The following is a 17606-nucleotide window of genomic DNA, read 5'->3' on the forward strand; positions in this document are numbered from 1 at the left end:
AGACCAGCCCAAGAGTGGGCTAACAAGCTGTCATGTAGACAACAGCGCAGTGGTTGTCTGCATTTCTTGGTGTAGGATCAGTTCTTTCTTGACTGTGGGATAGGAGAGCATTATTACCTAATATTAATTGCAAGTCCAGATACTACAAAAGGCAAAGGAAGGAAAGGGTTAGTGAAATGGCCTATTTTATTTTTCAGTAGCTCTCTTTAAACATCCCTAAGGACTTCTTACCTTCCATTAAAATTTTACCTGAAAATGCTGATTGTAAGGAATCCACTAGTTATAGAGGCAAAGAAAAGCAGACTGTTAAATACTTTTGCGGCAATAAATCTCCAGGCACTTGAAAGCTGGTAGGGCATGGGGAGGAAAAAGGGTGGACGAAACAGGGGCTGCATATCTTAATATGATGATAAAAATCCTGTATCAGGACTCAGCAAATACAAGATATATAATATTAAAAATGCTTTATTGCTCCATTCTTGCAAGTTGTACTTTTGTCTACTGTTCCTGTCTATGTGAAAACAAAAAACTTCCCTAATTCCTGCAGAGCTCTGCTTACTCTACCCTCTTCTTTCCCTCTAAGCTTGTTAAATAAACTGCTCAGCTGAATTACTAGAGATATTCCCCTCCCCTTTTCTCCCAACCTAGCAGTCTTTCCCACTCCAGTGTTTTTTTCAGTGCTCTTTTTCATTCTCTCTGCTGACTCCATTTGCTTACGAAGATGAGGGGTCCAAAGCCACATAAGAACCAGATCTGCCCACATTCCTGCATTCAAGGCTGAGTGTTTACTTTCCTTTTTTTTCTTTCTTTTAATTGAAAAAAGAGTATCCACGTAAAAGAAGTAGAAAGTAGTCTGCGCAGATAGAAATGAGTCTGAGCAGAGCATGTGCCCACAAACCTAGAACCTTTCCTCAGGGAAATCTCTGAGATGATAGAAGTCATTTGCATGCATGTGGAAGGAAGCAGGTGGAGCTCACAGAGATCTAACCCCGAAACAACTGAGAGTTTGGTAGCCCTTCTCAGCCAGAAATCAAGATATGTGCTTTGCCTGGCTGTTTGTTTGGGCCCATTTCCAGCGCATCAGTCAGTCAGGTGAACGATGCCCTTCCAGAAACTAACAGCCGTTTGCTTGTGACAATGGTGTAACTGAATGCACAGACAGAACTAGGGCCAACAGTAAGCTAACCACAAAGCAGCAAGTAGAGGAAGACAATTAATTAATTAGATTAATACGATCAAGATACTTCACTGCATATGCCAGCCATTTGATTTTTCTCAGTGCCTGTTAATATGCAGAGGAAAGCAGCAACTACCTGGTTAGCATGGGGCAGAAAAAAACGAGTAACACATTCAGTTTTGCAGGGCACAAATACTATATACTTCCTCTTTCTTTGTATAAGAGCAGCTGATATCTGTGTAGCATTTTCCATTAGAGAATAAGAAAGCACTCAAGCTCTTCAAAAAAGTTACCATGCACTGAAAGATGTACCTGCTGTAGTAACTGGTTTGCTTATGTTTGTAATAAAAATGAAGGGAAATATAAATTACCAAGCCACCAGTATCCACCAACTGTGGATAAATGGCAATCTCTGCTATGAATAAACCCCTTTGCTCCCAGCTGAATGTTGCCATCTCGAGGATGAAAGGTTCCACTCCTCACAGCATACCACAGCACTGGAAGGCAGATACAAGGAGCCTGTTTCCTTCTGGGAACTGGAGAATGAACTTACTTAGGTGGGATATAAATTATTTGAATTTGTTAGAAGAAGGAGTGAACAGTCCAAATATTGAGAAGAGCATCATGGGGTTTTAATGATCATGAACAGGCATCAGCTCCATGGTGTATGTTAGATAAACACCTTAAATATCCATGTTCAAAGAGCTCCGTGTGACCCCTCCAATGTCTGATCAAGATTAACGCCCCAGTCAAAGAATATTAAGAGGGACTAGAAATGCTCCCAAAAGGCTACCTTTCCAGTAGTAGCTGGTCCCTTTCCCTTGGTAGCAGCCTGGAGCCTTTCCTTTGATACAGGACTACACTAACAGCATACAGCCCTGCTGCCTCGAGGTCCAAATGGCGGGAATGATTGCATTCCCGTGCACAGTGCCCAACCCATGCTAATACTGTAACCTGTTCTAGCGGCTGGCTTAATGAGATACTTCTCTATTAGTACACAACCCTACCCCCCTCTTTGGCTCCTAACTCCACTGGAGTGAATGTCAGTGTCATGGAGGGTGTATTGTAGAGAGAACATAAATTCAGGGCAATGAGGACGTAGTTCTTGACACTGGTAGGTCCCAGAAATAGTTACATGCATAACAGCCTGCTTCCACAATGCATTCAGCATCTTCCTTTTCAGGTGCTGCTGTAAAAAGAATCTGAAGGTGCTTAGAAGCTTGCAAGTACAGGCCACAGACCACACATGCAGGTGGCAATGCTCGTGTCAGCCATAGCTCATTTTTTCAAATGCTGTTTCCCTTGGAGCACTCAGGTGCTTCAGGCTTAGTGACTGAAAGGTGAGCAATGAGATACTCAAGAAGAAATGAAATGCAAGCAAGGAAAGCCTGATGCCCCATGTATTCAGAGAGCTTAGGCAAGACTGCAAAAATGTTAGTGGACTACCACATACAAATACCCCGTGTTTGTAACATTGCCAATAAGATGGGATGTGCCCGTATCCAGCGTTACAGTCACTGATGTTTCAGTGCGGAGTGGCCAACTGACTCCAGGTGATAGACCAAACTATTTCAGCTACACGGCACAGTGTCCTCCTGCTAGTTCAGACACCTCCCTACTCAGGAGAAAACTAGGTACTTCCCCCAGGTGCTTTATGCTCCCTGCCTCTTTATTTCTGTAGGTGTCACATCCTAAACACTCTTCCTCTTCCTGCTCATTGTCTTCATGCCCCACACACCCCCACGCACGTGGCTCTGGATCTCCTCATCATGTTCTTCTCGTTAAAAACCCCATTGTTCATTTGTTTGTTTGTTCTCTCTCTTTCTCTTCTCTTCTCTTTTTCTCTCTCTTTCCCTCTTCCTTTTTTTTTTTTTTTTTTTACTTTATTTCTTTCTTTCTTCCTTTCTTCCTTTCTTTCTTTTTTTGTCTCCTCTGTTTTGTGTACCCAGGCAGCCCATTGAGTAACTTCTTTGACGTAATTAAACAACTTTTTTCAGACGAGAAGAACGGGCAGGTGAGCCACCCCCCCGGCACGCCAACCAAGCATAGCGCAAACAGCAAGCGGAGCGATTCCGGTTCTAATGACTATGGGTCTAGAGGAGACAATAAGTACCCTGCTGGCAAAGACAAGGCAAAGATGGTCTCATCAGTCGGCCTACAAGACCAACCTTAAATAAACACATAAAAAAATAAATAACTTAGAAAAAAACAAAAACAAAAGAGCAAGAAAGAATGAAAGAATATTCCTTAGCAAGCTAGCCTCTAAACTAGAAGGATGTATATACCTTGCCACAACAGTACAAAACTGTCTATAGACAAATTTTGTATGAAGGAATGACTGTATATATATACATATATATATTTATATATGATATATAATATATATCTCAGAAACAAACACAAAAACAAATCAATGAACAAATGAAAAGAAAAGAAAGAAAAGAAAAGGTAGCACAGATGACAAACCCAGTTCACCAGATCTTGGGTTGTGGTTTTTTCAATTGTTTTTTTTTCCTCCCTTTTTTTGAATGTTTTGCTTTTTTTCTCCTTCCTGATTTTTTGGGTTTTTTTGTTTGTTTTCTTTTGTTTTGTTTCTTGTTCCGTTCATGCTCTCTCTGTGTTTCTGACGACACCACTTGTTTCCGCTCTGCTACCAGGAATTATCCCGAAAAGTTAACATGTCAGCCACGGCTTCACCTTCTGTGCTCTGCGGACACTTGCTGACGGAAGGCAACCGATGTAGACTGTCCAAGGACCAGTCCTGTTTGAGGTTCCCAGCCTCCCCTCTCCCTTCAGGAAGTGGGTTTCTCCCCCACTTCTCCCCAAACACCTCCCCAATGCACGCCATTTTCTTTTTCCTCTTTTTCTTTTTTTGGTGCTCCACAAAAGAGATCTGCTCAGTTATGGGATTGCAGAGTCTGGGCTGAAAGGAGGTTGCAAATTGTTGGAGTGAAACCTTTACCCTTGGCAACTTCTGTCCATGCAGGTGAACTCAGCCTGGATGGGGAGGGTGTGGGGAAGGAGATGGGGTAGCGGAAGCACAGTGATTCACGAATCCAGAGCGCGTTCTCATCAGAAACCAGGCAGGAGCAACTCAAAATTAAGCATTAACCAAGACAATATTGGGGAGCTTCATCATGGGATTTTCTTAACCTTCTTTTTCTCCCCACCACCTTTTCCTTTTATTTTGCCCCCTTTTTTTATATATACATGTATATATGTGTGTATATTTATATATAAACATGCATACATACATATATATACAAAATAATTGTTTTGGTTTTTTTTTTATACGGTATCATTTTGCTTTTTGACCTGCTGGAAGGGGAAAGGAGTAAACTTAGGAGGGAGAGGGGGTTCAATGAATAAACACGTAGAAACAAAACATTAAAACTTAGGGAAAAGGCAACTTCTGGTAGCAAAGAAGAGGGACAAAACTCTGCCAAGGACTGTCTCTCCCGCCACCAGGCACAGTTGCCGCTGCTGCTACTGCTGCTCCTCCTCCAACACCTTCCTCCCCACCCATCAGCTCCCTGCCACTGTGCCACCGCGCTGAGACCTTCTTCGACCAGCTGGATCCTCCACCACACCCTGCATTTAGAGGCAATTGTTGTGTTTTGCTAGTGCTGCATTGATATCAGTATTATTATTTCTTTAAGTTATCAGTTTCATTTGTTGGCTTGGGTGATTCGTTTCTTAAAAAAAAAAAAAAAAAAGAAAAAAAAAGGAAAAAAAGAAAAAAAAAAAAGAAGATGAAGAAGAGGAAGAAAAGAGACTTATCTTGTGTTTTATCTCCTGTGTGTGTGTGTGTGCAAATCACTGGCACTTAGTTCATCGGAGCAAGACAAGGTGAAGTCAGGGCAATGGGAGACTTAATCACAAAGCTACTGTAAACTTTAAAAATTACTGCAAGATATTTTTATAAAGTTTTTGTTTTGTTTTGGTTTGGGTTTGTTTTTTGTTTTTTGAAGGGGAGGGGGGTGGGATTGGGTGGATGGGGACCATTTTTTTTGTGTTTCAGTTATTAGGTCTTGGTTATTTATATATACATATATATATTTAAAAATAAGCTGTTAGATATATCTTCTGTTTAATAACTGTGTAGAGGCAACATTGGTTCTTATTTATTTTGGGGAGGAGGGGGGAAAAAGATACAGAAACCCCATAAGTGTTCATCTTGTGACTTTGAGAAAGAAGAATCGCCAGCTTTTTTCCTCCTCCTCAAGAGTTATGTGACCAAGTGTAACTTATTCTGGCCCAAGCTCAAAGGTTAAACAAACAAAAAAATCATGGGTTTACGTGTGGAAGACAAAACACAGTAAGAAGTACTTCTTGACTGAAATTTTAAGAATGTAGGCTTAGCATTAGTGTTCAGCTCTTTTATGACCTTCGATTGCTGCTCGTTGGGTTCCTATGGGTGTATGTTGTATCGCAGGATTATTTTTTTTAATGATAATGTTGAATGAGTTCTTTTTTTGTTGTTGTTGTCGTTGTTGGTTTGTTTTTTTAATCATTTTCCCCCTTCTTGGACCAGTTTTACTTGTACATAGGTTTGAAGATTAAAAAGAATTTTTAAAGACACAACTGGGGCAAAGACCTTTGACTTTTGCCCTGTTTCCCCATTCCCCCAAATGGGATGGATTTATTTTATGGTTTTGTTTTATTTATTTATTTATTTTCCCTATTCTTAAACTTTTCTCTCTCGTATTGCTGTGTGCATGTCAGACACCAGGGGGTGATGGCTGGGGAGGGGGGGAGGCAAGGGTGCAGGAGAGGGGGGCAGTTTTAATTGCATGACATTGCTGTAAATTAGTCTCTTTTGCTTTTGTTGTCTTTCCTGCCTCCGCCCTCTCTCTACTTCTCCTCCGAGCTCCCCTCCCATCACCCCCGCCCTTCTTTTCCCTCTTTTCTCTTCCCTTGTGTATAGATTTTGATGCTTCTGTTACACTGTACCTCTACAAAAGGCTGGGATTTCAATACAAAATAATAATAATAATTTAAAAATACCTATATCAGCAAAACCATGTGGTACAAGCAGGAAGGGGATTACTTACACAAGATATAAGAATAAATGAAAGCAATACCTCTTGTTATCCTTCCTATTTTGTACTTTGAAGACACACGCGCGCACACACACATATACAGACACAAACTGACATTATTTAATGGTTTAAAATGGACAAAAAAAATCTGATGTATCCCTTGTTAAATAACTGTGAGCAACTTTAGTTCAAAAACCAATAAATTCATTCAGTAAAGATACTAGCTGTTGAGTGTCCTGTTTATGTCCCTGAAAACTAACTTCTCACCAGTGCCAGACCCAGTAAGAACGGTATCTCCCCAGTTTTCGACACCGAAGGAGCTGAAGATGGCCAGCACATAGGGCCACGTCTTCCTGGCCAAGGATTTAACGTCGTCACCTCACAGCACTGGGGTCCGTAGTGCTGTCCCCAGCGTGCTGCCCCCTCACAGCACAGACTCGCCACGTGTGGGCAAAGAGCAAGGACAGCTCAACCCTGCAGGCCTGATTTTCCACAGCAAAGTGTTTAAAAAGATTAATCCAAATTACAGAGCAATAACACAGCCCCTAGATCTGGTCTGGGTGGAAACCACGGTACCAAAAACTGTTGCTGCTTGTGATCATGCTTATCTCTAACCTGAGCTTCTCACGTTGCTTCCAGATTTAGCATAGGAAGGATTTCTCCACCCTCCCTGCCTGAAACACTCAGTCACATAGATTTGAAAAAGCTTATCAGGTATGTCCCTGGTTTGCGTTGGGTTTGGGGATTTTTTTACTGGTTGGTCGATTGGTTCGAGTGGCTGCTGGTTTGTCACGCATCTCTCAGCTTTTGGGTGTTCACCTTTATGCTGCCTTTTTAACTTCTTCCAGGTTACCACGAGAGCCTGGCTGTTTGCCTCATGGGCACAGAGGTTTGGCTGGTGCATGCCCAAGATAACCAAGGCCCGTGTGGGTGCTTCCCCACACAGCTGGGGTGAACGTGGCAGGTCCAAGCCCACAGCACGTCCATGGGACCATCCCTGCGGGTGTCCCAGCCTCTGGCCCTGCACTCGCCAGGTGCCAGCGGCCTCCTGCAGGGTCACCTCTCAGCCCCGACAGAGCCACCCTGAAACAGCCCGGTCTCCTGCCGTGGGTGCAGCAAGAGGCACCGCCTGGGGAGGGAGGAGGGCGGACTCTGCTCTGTGAGGAGTCGCACTCCGGCCTGTGTGGCAGCCATTGGCGAGTCACCGGTGGCAGAGAGCGGTGGGCAGCAAGCGCTGCTCCCGGGGCCTGGCCTGCTGGAGGGCAGCGGAGCGGAGCAGGCACGGCCTGTGGCAGAGCGGGGCAGCTGGCCGAGCCAGGCTGGGCTGGGCCAGCGCTGTCCCTGGGTCAGCAGGGAAGGGCGTTATGGCGAGGCAACATCTGGAAGGTTCCGAGGCCCTGCCCTGGCCGCAGGAGAGTGAGGCAAAGGTGGGGGGGCTGTGCCTAGGGGCTGGTCTGCATGACCTGTGAAGCCTCCCAGCGCAACAGGTCCCCTGCAGCCACCATCCCGCCAGGGCAACGTGTGGCGTCCTTTTGCAGGCCCTGCTAGAGTAAGCAAGTTTTCACCCCGTGCTTCCCTGTTGTTGTGGCCACCATTTGAGGCTGTAGCCCATCTCCGTGAGGTACAGCTGAAGTTTCTCCCAAAGGGTTTGTTTCCCAGGCCTGTGGGTGGCAAACTCTTGTCCTGGGCAGTCTTGTTAATAGCAGCGTGCAGGGAGGGTGTGCTGACCGATAGGAGAGGGTTCATCAGAGATGCCGGAAGCATCAAAGCAGCTGTCATCTTTCAAGGATGTCATGGAGATTGTTGTGGCCTGTGGCATCTTCCACAGATGTGTACATCAGCCTATAGATCTCTGTGTTGGAGTAGTGCAGATGTTGATAAAGCTATGAAGCTTCCCAGGTAGGGGTGACAGAGGAGGTGCCTCGTGAGAATCCTCCTGCTGCAGTAAGGTCTCAGCAGAGTGCTGGATTTACAGCGGTATCAGAGTGCTTCCTGGGAGGCTGTGGTTCTGGCAGGCAGTGTCTCTGGGGGTTTGCGTTCATGTACGCACCTGCCGCAGTGGCAGGGTGTGAAGGCTGGAGGGACACAGGTGTGCTGCAGGTCCTACAGGTGTTTGTGCTGGCAGAGGCAAAGGGGTCCAGGAGTCCAATCTCCCCAATGTCATGTGTGTTATTAATACAAAATACACTTTTAGCTAGGAAAATGAGTGTTTTTAAGGTCTTGGGGAGATCCGTTGGTCTGCTAAAACCCAAGGGGAGGGAGGAGCAGAAGCATGAGGGGAGTGAAGAAGCTGACAAAGATCAAAAGATCAAAAGATGAGGAGAGTCACAAGTGCCGCAGGATTTGGTCTCCGTAACACTGGAAACCCAGCACTGTGAACTAGCTGTGTGTCATTTGTAGCTCTGGAAGTGGAGGATGGGCTGAGCTGGAGTGTAATACAGAGGAAGGGGATTTAACAGCAGTATGGCAGTAGGTGTATGCTTCTTCTATAGCTGTTTTTCTATGTTTTCAGAAATATTAATAGGTTTTTATTATCTTCTTATGCCTCCAGTACTATTCACAATTGGGGTCCCCAGTATCGCTAATTATGGTCTCCAAAAGCTGTAAGAGGAAAACAGTGAGTTTGCAAAGTGAACAGCCTCATGCTTAGGGCCTACTCACATTTATTCTGACTTCTTGTTTGGCCATGTTACAGCACAGTCTCTAGCTACACAGTATTACGTTATCATCTGTAGTGTGTAGGAGAGACTGTGCTTCTGAGTGAATCTGGTTCATATTTAAACTGTTCTCTGCAAAACACCCTTCCTATTTCATAGCTTAAATCCAAAGGCAAATAGTAAATGCAGCAGAGGATTTTAGTGCACCTCTGTGGTTGAGGTAGTTGGATTATCTCTGCTGTCAGGTGGTGGCTATTGTCCTCATCCAAACCCCCTGCCAGGTGACAGCTGCTGAGATGCTGTGAGCTGTGACATCTGTACATCATTTACTGTGTTTCTGAGCTCTGCAGCTCTCTGGTTCTCTTGAAGAGCCCAACCCTTTGGAGTTAGCACCTAAAAAACGTACTATGTTTAATGTTCATCTGTCTGATTTCCTCTGGATAAAACAGCACAGCATTTGACCTTCCAAGTGTAAACTGAAGACAAGGCCAGCGTGTAAGACTCTGGGTGGCATTTTCTGTTTGTCTGCATGCATGTGGATATCACCTTTGTTTAGATACGTGCATACATGAAAAATGTATTTGCGCTCAAGGTGAACTGTTATTAATTGAGCCAGTGTCTGACATGTGCTAGATAAGCAATAAATTGTGTATATGTATCAAATGAGCAGCTGAGCCCGTAGTCATGAAGGTAATTCCCATTGCCACATGTCAGTGTACAGGCTGTTTGGGGGCTGAGAAAGGAGTCAGTTGTGTTTGAGAGCACTAATGCAAATTGTCTGAGCCTTGCAAGTGATGCATGAAAATTTCCTCAGTAGTTATGTTGGCTGTAATGAAAGTGATCTGATACAAATGACTGAGCTTTGATGGTTCACACTAGGCACAGGCAAAGACCAGTGTTTGTAAGGACAGCGAAACTCGCATGAGGCCTCTAGGTAGTGCTGATTCTGGTGCCTACTGTTATGAGGTAGGCCTTTTTTTCTGCTGATTTGGATGCTGCATTTAATCCAACAGGCTTGGACATTTTCTTAAATACTGCAGCAGAATGCTCACAGGGATTGTCTTCTGTATGAAATTCTGCAGGACTTTGCTTGATTTCAGCTTTACACAACCAATTGTACGTGAGCTCGTGATGGAAGGGCAGAGCGGTTTGGTAAGGAAGCAGATTTAGCTCTGAGTTTCTTATTATAGAAAAGGGAGGGGAGAGCGACACTTGTTTAAAACCTGGAAAGTATCTTAGCTCTTTGTTGTACCCTTTAATCTTCTTATTTTATTTAAAACCACTTCAACAGCTGCAGCTCCTGTTTAATTTAGAGAACAAAACCCTAGCAGTTCAACTGTCTGGGGACACTTGAGGCCGTAAGTGGAAGGGAAACCCACACTGAGGGCAAGTCCTTTCTTCTTCTAAATGCACAACTTATTGCGTGGGTTATTTTTAGTGCTGTAATCTCACTGAGTGCTGCTGAGAGAAACTGTGCCAGGCAGGCTGGCAGGCTTTGAAGGGCTTGAGAAATGGGATTTCCTGTTCCACTGGCTCAGAGCTGACTCTTGCCATTGTCAGGAGCTATTATCGCCTTCTTGCAGCCAAAGCAGATAACACAGCTTCAAGGTCAGGGAAGACACAAGCTTTCATCAACAGCATTAGTACAATGAAGGGTTTTCTTGCAGTCAGGGTAAATGTTTCTGCAGCCAATGTAGTCAGGCGCTGTGCCTGGGCAGAGCGGTCTACATGTGGATCACAGAACCACATGACAGTTGAGGTTAGAAGGGACGTCTGGAGACCTGCTCAGAACAGGGTGCTCTCTGCTCTGTATAGCTGGGCTCTGAGCATCTCCAAGGTGGACACTACGCAGCCTTTCTGGACAGCCTGTTTCAGAAACAGCTACTAGGGAGAGAAATTTATTTCTCTACTCCTTAGCTTCTCACTGACCTGCTCTTTGTTGTGGCTTTTGTGCTTCTGCTGGGCATTATGTCTTGTGTGGACATACCTGGCAGAAGTGGTCCAGCCCTGGTAGTGTGGCACATTTCTCTCCATGCTGTCCAGAATAGAAGGCAAACAGGTTGCTCTAGGCAAGCAGCAAGCCTTGGTGTAGGAAGCACTTCCACCTAGAGGTGTCAGAAAAGCAACTGTGTTTACAGTAAAGTCTCATAGGCTCTTGAAAATTATTCAGATTGAGACAGTGGCTTCAAATTGCATGTCTGCATGCTGGAGTTACCTGGAATTAGATTCCAATATTATGCTGTTCATGACAATTGGCTCGGTCAAGTCTTGTTATTTCTATAAGTAGTACAGTGCAATAGTTTTTCTAATTTCTCTTCTCTCTGAAACAAATTATTTCCATGGTTCTGATAGTTTATTGAATCATACTGCTCACAATTAGGTGCAAGAGTGGATCAGGGGATGTGTTGGAGCTACATATATTAGGGATATTAGGACATTTTTAGGACTGTGTTACAGATGAAGTCCTGACTGAGACCTCACTTCACTTAATGAGCACGCACATGAGGACTCATATAGGGTTTCTGATCTACACTCTAGTGCATAAATGCAGTGTAGGAAGTTGTTTCTCTCTACCAAAGAGCCTTCAGTTCTAGCACTGAGTTGCACAATGAGAGCAGAAATGGACCTGAATGGGGTAGTGCTTGTGTTCACAGAACAGCTAAAAATATTTTTAAAAAAGCAAAAAAAAAAAAAGCAAAAAAAAAAAAAGCTTTGAGTCTCAAGTCTAGTCCCAAAATCTGGTCTCTGTCTACTGAGCTGCAGACCTGTGTTTTGATAGGCTGTGATACCTTTGTGCAGCAGGGCCTCTGAGGAGGCTGGTTAAGAGAGGGCTGGGCTGGGATTACGATGTGTCCGGCTTTCGTTTTTGCCTACTGTGTGGCAGTGGGCAACTCCCCTTTCTTGCCATTGCAGAGACAAAGAAGCTGAGGAAGGCAGCAGCACCTCCTTTGCAAAGAGCTTTGAGGATCACTGTTAAAAGTGTGGTATAAGAAGTAGTTAATTTTGTCAGACTGTTCTGTTTTACTGCAGTTGAGGAGCAGAAACTGGGCATTGAATGGGAAACTGATGTTATGTCTGAAACACAACAAGTTCGCTGTGAGTCTCTGAAGGTACTGGCTCCTGATAGAGACATCTCAGTGTGAGCTATTCAGATGCTGTTATACTTATGTGAGAGTCGGGCACATTCTTTTGCTTTCACCAAGATAGCTCAGAAATATCTCTAGAGTAACCCTGTGGAGAGGAGATCTAGACCTAGCACAGGCATCTGTGGCACATGGTGCGGCTCGGTAGTGTCCTGGTCTTAAACTTCTCAAGTTTATTTTCCTGCGGGGAATCCAAATGTAGATTCAAAAATCAATTAAACTTAACCATCCAGTGTGAAGATGTTTATTTGCCAGGTACTTGAATGGCACACTGATGTTGGCTTTGTCAGCATTTTACAGAAATTACTGAAATCTTAATTGAGCTAGATAAAAGAAGGATGGCTCTTGCATTGGTTGTAAGTGAGAGCAGGAATCTGAGAGAGACAGCACACCTCTCTTCCCTTCTCTGCCCCTTGCCTTGTGTTGAATGTATAGCCTGGTAAGTGCGTGCGTGTAGGGAGACAAAATAGCTCATAACTCACAGCTGTAAACGGGCTCTGTGCAGTCTGCAGTTGGCCTGACATCAGAGCTGGTGGGTGTCCTCATGTGAGCAGCACCACTCTTAGGTATAGCAGAGCCATGGGAGGGTCCCAGCAGCCACATCTGGCAGAGGCCTGTATTGGCTGAAATGAGAATTGCATTCTGAGAAGGAGGTGAAGGTTCATGCTGCTGTTTCCTTGTTTTGACATTCATAGTTTAGTTTGCTAGGCCTTGGTCCTGCAAGTGACTATGCTCCAGATCAATGGTGGAGGAGTCAGCGCTCAATTGGAGACTGAAATATTGCTGCAGCCACACTGCGATGGTGATGAGACTTGACCCAAATGGGATCTGTTTGCTGCTCCATTAGGTACCCTGTGCATCTTTTAATTCTGCAGCTGTGCTTTTCACCCATGAAGTGGCAGATCCTTTTCTGTCCCCTGCTCTGGGCAGGGTGACTTGTGGAGGCTGTCATCCCAGAGCTGGGCTGCTGCATGGGAGCAGGTGCACATGTGAGGCAGGTTTCCTGCGCTTACATGCAGTGTGCTGACTCTGACCCCTTTGAGAAGCCAGGTTTTCCAGTTCCATTTACGCCAGTGCCCTGCTTTGCATGTGTTTTGCTTACCCGGGTAGCCCTGCTCCGTGCATTGATGTTAACATGGTATATCACACAGGTGTCTTTCCAGCGCAAAATTATGTTATTCTATGCACTAGTGCAGGCATGTTGCAAGAAGAGCCAGAGGCCATGAATGCATTTGCAAAGAGCAAGTTTTATTTTAGTTACCTCTCTACTGCGAGATCTCTGAAGTAGCACCTAAGCTCCCATGCAGAGGGAACACAAGCGGGGACGCAGACACTGCAGCAGTTCAGCTCTGGTAAGATCACTGGGCCACCTGCGCTCGCCTGTATTTCAAGGCTTCAAGCAGGCGCAGCCTCTTGCTCTTTCTCACAACAAAGCAGGAATCTCAGGCACAATGATAAGGTTTTTCACAGGCCTATGTTATCTATCACAGAGGTTCTACTCATCAAGCATACAAGGTCAGTAAAACAATTAATGTGATGTATGTGCTTTTTCTACAGACAGCTGCAAGTCACTTGAGCGCGTTTACATTTAACCAACCTCTTCGCCATTCTCCACTATATTCCCATACAGTTATTCACCCCCCAAATTTCTCGTCAGTTATTATACTGCATTTTATCTGCTTTTCCTGATTACCATTCATTTACAAATAATGACTCCACAGTTGCTGACTGGGTGAATGCCATCCTCCACCTCTTGACCAGGCATACATAAGCGAGATGTTGTCTGGCTTGACTGTGAGAGGGAAGGATGTAGGAAAGGCCCTTGAGGCTTCATCCTGTCATGTAGCAGTGTGAGTGGCCAGGTGCTGGCAGCTTTGAGAGCAGCAGAGCAGTCCCTCTGCCAGCCCCAGAAACATGCCTGCAGGAGCGGTTCCTCTTGGACAGCAGGTCCTGCTGTGGGGATGGAGATGGAGGGTTGGCTCCATGAGTTACTACCTCTCAGAGAGAAGGCAACTGTGCTCATTATGTTTCTGGTAAAAGAGTGCTGGTAAATTTGTACTTCTTTTAAAGACAGTGTTTGCAATGCACGTATTCTGCAATACTTGACAATGCAGAGGGTGTAGCTGAAGGAGGAGGCCTTTGGGAGAGCTGAGATCTGTTTTGGGGGTTTTTTTGCCAAAACTGATAAGCTTGGTGACTTTGTCCAGGCTGCTTTATCCTTTTTGTTTCTATTGTCTTTATATGTTGTCTCCTTCAACTTGTCAACTGGTCTAGAAGGCTTTCAACAGAAGGATTACAACTTACTCTGGGAATTATGTTTGGTATTGGCCTTGATGCAGCCTTTAAATGTTGCTGTTATCCAAATAATAAATATTGTAAAATATCTCTTATTTCTTGCCACTGCACTAAGTAATGAAGAAGCAAGCCTGAGCCTCTGATAGTAAATCTTTTGGTGAGTCTGGTAACTCTTTGTCTTGTAGTAGAAGAGGCAGCTTGCTGCTTTCCACATAGGTGCCAAAGCCAGAGAGTGCAGATGTGTCCACTGAAAGACTGGAAACAATGCTCTGCTTAGAGATGCCCGAGCTTGCTGTAAATGACCTGTTTTGGGTGCAGGAGGTGGTTGAGGTATGGGAGCTGGCACAGCTCCAGGCTAATGGAGCTCAACTGGATCCCATACCCAAGGGAGCTTATCTGCAGGTGCTTCAAGTAACACTGTGTGGTGCAGCACTGATTTGCTTGCTACTACCTTAGAGTTCCCAGGAGCTGAAGTTCCTGTGTATTATTTGAGGCAGCATTCCCTGGCTTGGAGGTGTCTTCCTCCTTGGTTGGGTGTATTTTAATCAGTCTTTCACTTTTTACCTTAAGACAATTTAAAATAAGAAACCTAGACCAAATAGGAGCATGGGTCATTGCAGGTGTATGTAAGTCTGAGCAGCCAGTGATCTTGTGCTTCTTGTTCCCTACAAAATCCTGGAACACATAAGGTTTGTATCCTGGCAGCAAACAGGGAGGCACACAGGTAAAGCAAGAACTAGTAAGTTCTCTGTCTGATACCATTAGGATTGAAGGTGGCATGGCCACAAGCTGCCCTGTCACACAATGCTCCATGAACTTACCATGCAGTATCCCCACGTAAGAGTTGAGTCACTGAGGGTGGTGATGGTATACCAGTTCTTGTTTAGGTATCAAGTGGTGTGTGAGAACTATTTGGATTTCCGACAACTTTGAATCTGCAGCATGTTACCTTGCATCCAGAAAGTGGTTCTAATGGTTAGTTCAGGTACTGTGACTGAGATTTTTAAGTGCTGACAATCTTTTCCTGCTGTTCTGTTGGAGCATAGTTAAGCAATCCTCAAACCCTCTGAAAATCCCATGCTACTGTAGTGCTTGTAGTAGCTGAACTAAGCCCTGAACTCAGGTATGCCTGATCCATGTGTCGATCAGGGAGAAGAGGATGATTACAAGGTGAGACTTTGACCTGAGTATAGATCTTGCCATCCCTGTGCAATCCCCAGCCAAACTGTGCTGTGCTCTGCCTTGGCCCTGATGCTGCTCTGAAGCAGGAAAGCAGCACCTGTCTCTGCAGCCTCTTCCTATCAGTGTGCAGACATGTTCCCCTGACTCGGTGTTCTCTGCAGGCTGCGTGCCCACACAGCATGCTGTGCCTCTCTTGCACTGGGGAAGTGTATCAGCTGGGGTGAGAGTTTAAAGGAGGCAGTGAAAAACACAATCTTAGGCCGGGTTAGGTCATCCTTTTAAGGAACACACGGAGACTGTGTGGGCATTTCTGGCCCTGTCCTACGAAGTAGCAGTGCAGACTTTCCCATCACCGCTGCCCTGCCAGGGACCTGTGGATGTCAATTCAAGCAATTGAGACGCAAATCAACATTGAGGGAAGGAGAAATTACATTTGTACCATTAGGTATTTAAAAGAGGACCAACGGTGTCTGTGATTTATGCATTAGAAAAGACTGAGTAGATTTAGTTGGTCGAATCAACATGGCAATGGCATAAGGCATAGAAATGGAATTTAGTAAGAAATATTTCAAGAAAGACTGATAGTTTTTGCTTCAGCTGATAGAAATCTGTACAACGCCATTGGCCTTGTTGAGTTCAACTAGCTGTAGAGCTGACCCTGAATTAGCAGTAATTCTGCCTCTAGGTTCTACTTCTGCCTTGCTATTCTTCCTTTTGCTGTGTTATGTGCTCAGCTCAGTTCAGAGTGCTGCATCTGACACAGCTGCTGGATTATCAAATAGTTCCAGCGAAAATGTTTGAGTTTTGCCTTAACTGTCACCTTCAAGTGGAGAATGAAATGGTGTTGCTCAGGGAGAATTCCCTCAGCAATGTTGGAAAATGCAGGATTCTTTGGCACTGTTGTTGTGGCTTGTGATACCTGGGAACTGAGAGCAGCGCTCCCTTCTGACACTGAAATGAAGAGTCTCCAAAATGAGAGTGGACTTGATTTAAACCACTAAACTTCAGTTCAGTTTATATGATGGTCTACCCTGGGCATTTTAGACTGAAGAAAAATGAAACCTTGGTTTAAGTGCAGTTTTAATTAAGTTTGATGCACTAGCTCTAGTTTTTAATTACATTGCTAGCATATGGAGGCTTGGATCCAACATGGCCATAAATGCCTACAGCCATTTATTTAAAAAAAATAGTTCTAAAAGTAGTTCTGTCAGTTATGTTTGGAAGTATGTGGGCTGCAGAATCATACAGAGCTGTGAAAGCAGATACAACCCTCATCTCCAGTTTCAGTGGAGTTGCACCACAAATTTGCTTTAGAAAAAGGGAAGTGAGGAGCCTGACAGTATTTGTAAGTCAGTATGAAAAGGCTTGTTGCCAAACAATCTCATTTGGGAAAGGGAGACAGAGATCTTTTGTTTCCTGAACTTAAACTATCCTGTAATGGAAAGGGCTGACTACTTGTTGAGCCACGTGTATAGTTTGTGCTTGGTCACTGTTTAGTTTGTGTTCACGTGCAGTTTCTGCTTGCACCTGCCTGTCCCATCTCCTGGGGAGATGGGCTGCAGTAGGATGGAGACAGCCAAAACCTACCGATCAGCACTGGCCACGTCCAGTGTGAAAGCTTATTGCAGCCCCTGAAGTGTGAGTGGGTAGAACCAAGTGTCATGATGTCACTTGCAAGTACAGGCTGTGTTTTGCACATTACTAATGTGTTTTGCACAAATATAACCTTCCCAGTCAGCCTGTTGCTTCCACAGCTGCTGCTGCTCCACTTTCCACAAGACAGAGGTCGAGAAACGCCATGACTTTTGTAGCATGCAAAAATCCTGTAGAGGGGCAGCATATGGTGTCACCCATTAGATGTTATATGAAGCAGCTGGGGAGTAGTTATGCTGCAGTGCTTTGTGCTGGGCCTTGTATGCTGGATGCCCTGCTGACTAGCTAGTATGGAGAAGAACAATGTCTAGAACACAGGAACTTCCTCAGAGAGGACTGGGTAGCAGAGATGCTGTCTTTTCTCTTTGCTTCCTACAGTCTTTTACAAGCTGTACCATGTGCCTGCTGTCAGTCGTGCTGTGCAGAGGCAGGAGGGCTGAAAGAGAGGTGTGGAGAT

The 17606-nt window shown here is 44.8% G+C and overlaps 1 protein-coding gene across 2 annotated transcripts in view; it reads left to right on the plus strand.

Moving 5' to 3' along the window:
• Positions 1-3962, plus strand: part of BRSK2 (BR serine/threonine kinase 2) — a 313267-nt gene extending 309305 nt beyond the window's left edge. The window contains exon 20 of one of the 2 annotated variants that reach the window (XM_080346138.1): positions 3127-3962. In XM_080346138.1, the coding sequence (XP_080202264.1) occupies positions 3127-3350 (224 nt within the window). In that variant the 3' untranslated portion in view covers positions 3351-3962. The remainder of the gene's footprint in view (positions 1-3126) is intronic. The other variant, XM_080346139.1, reaches the window with a different exon arrangement.
• Positions 3963-17606: the final 13644 nt, after the last annotated feature.

Source organism: Nesoenas mayeri, assembly GCF_963082525.1.
Source record: "Nesoenas mayeri genome assembly, chromosome: 5".
In the NCBI taxonomy this organism is placed as follows: domain Eukaryota; kingdom Metazoa; phylum Chordata; class Aves; order Columbiformes; family Columbidae; genus Nesoenas; species Nesoenas mayeri.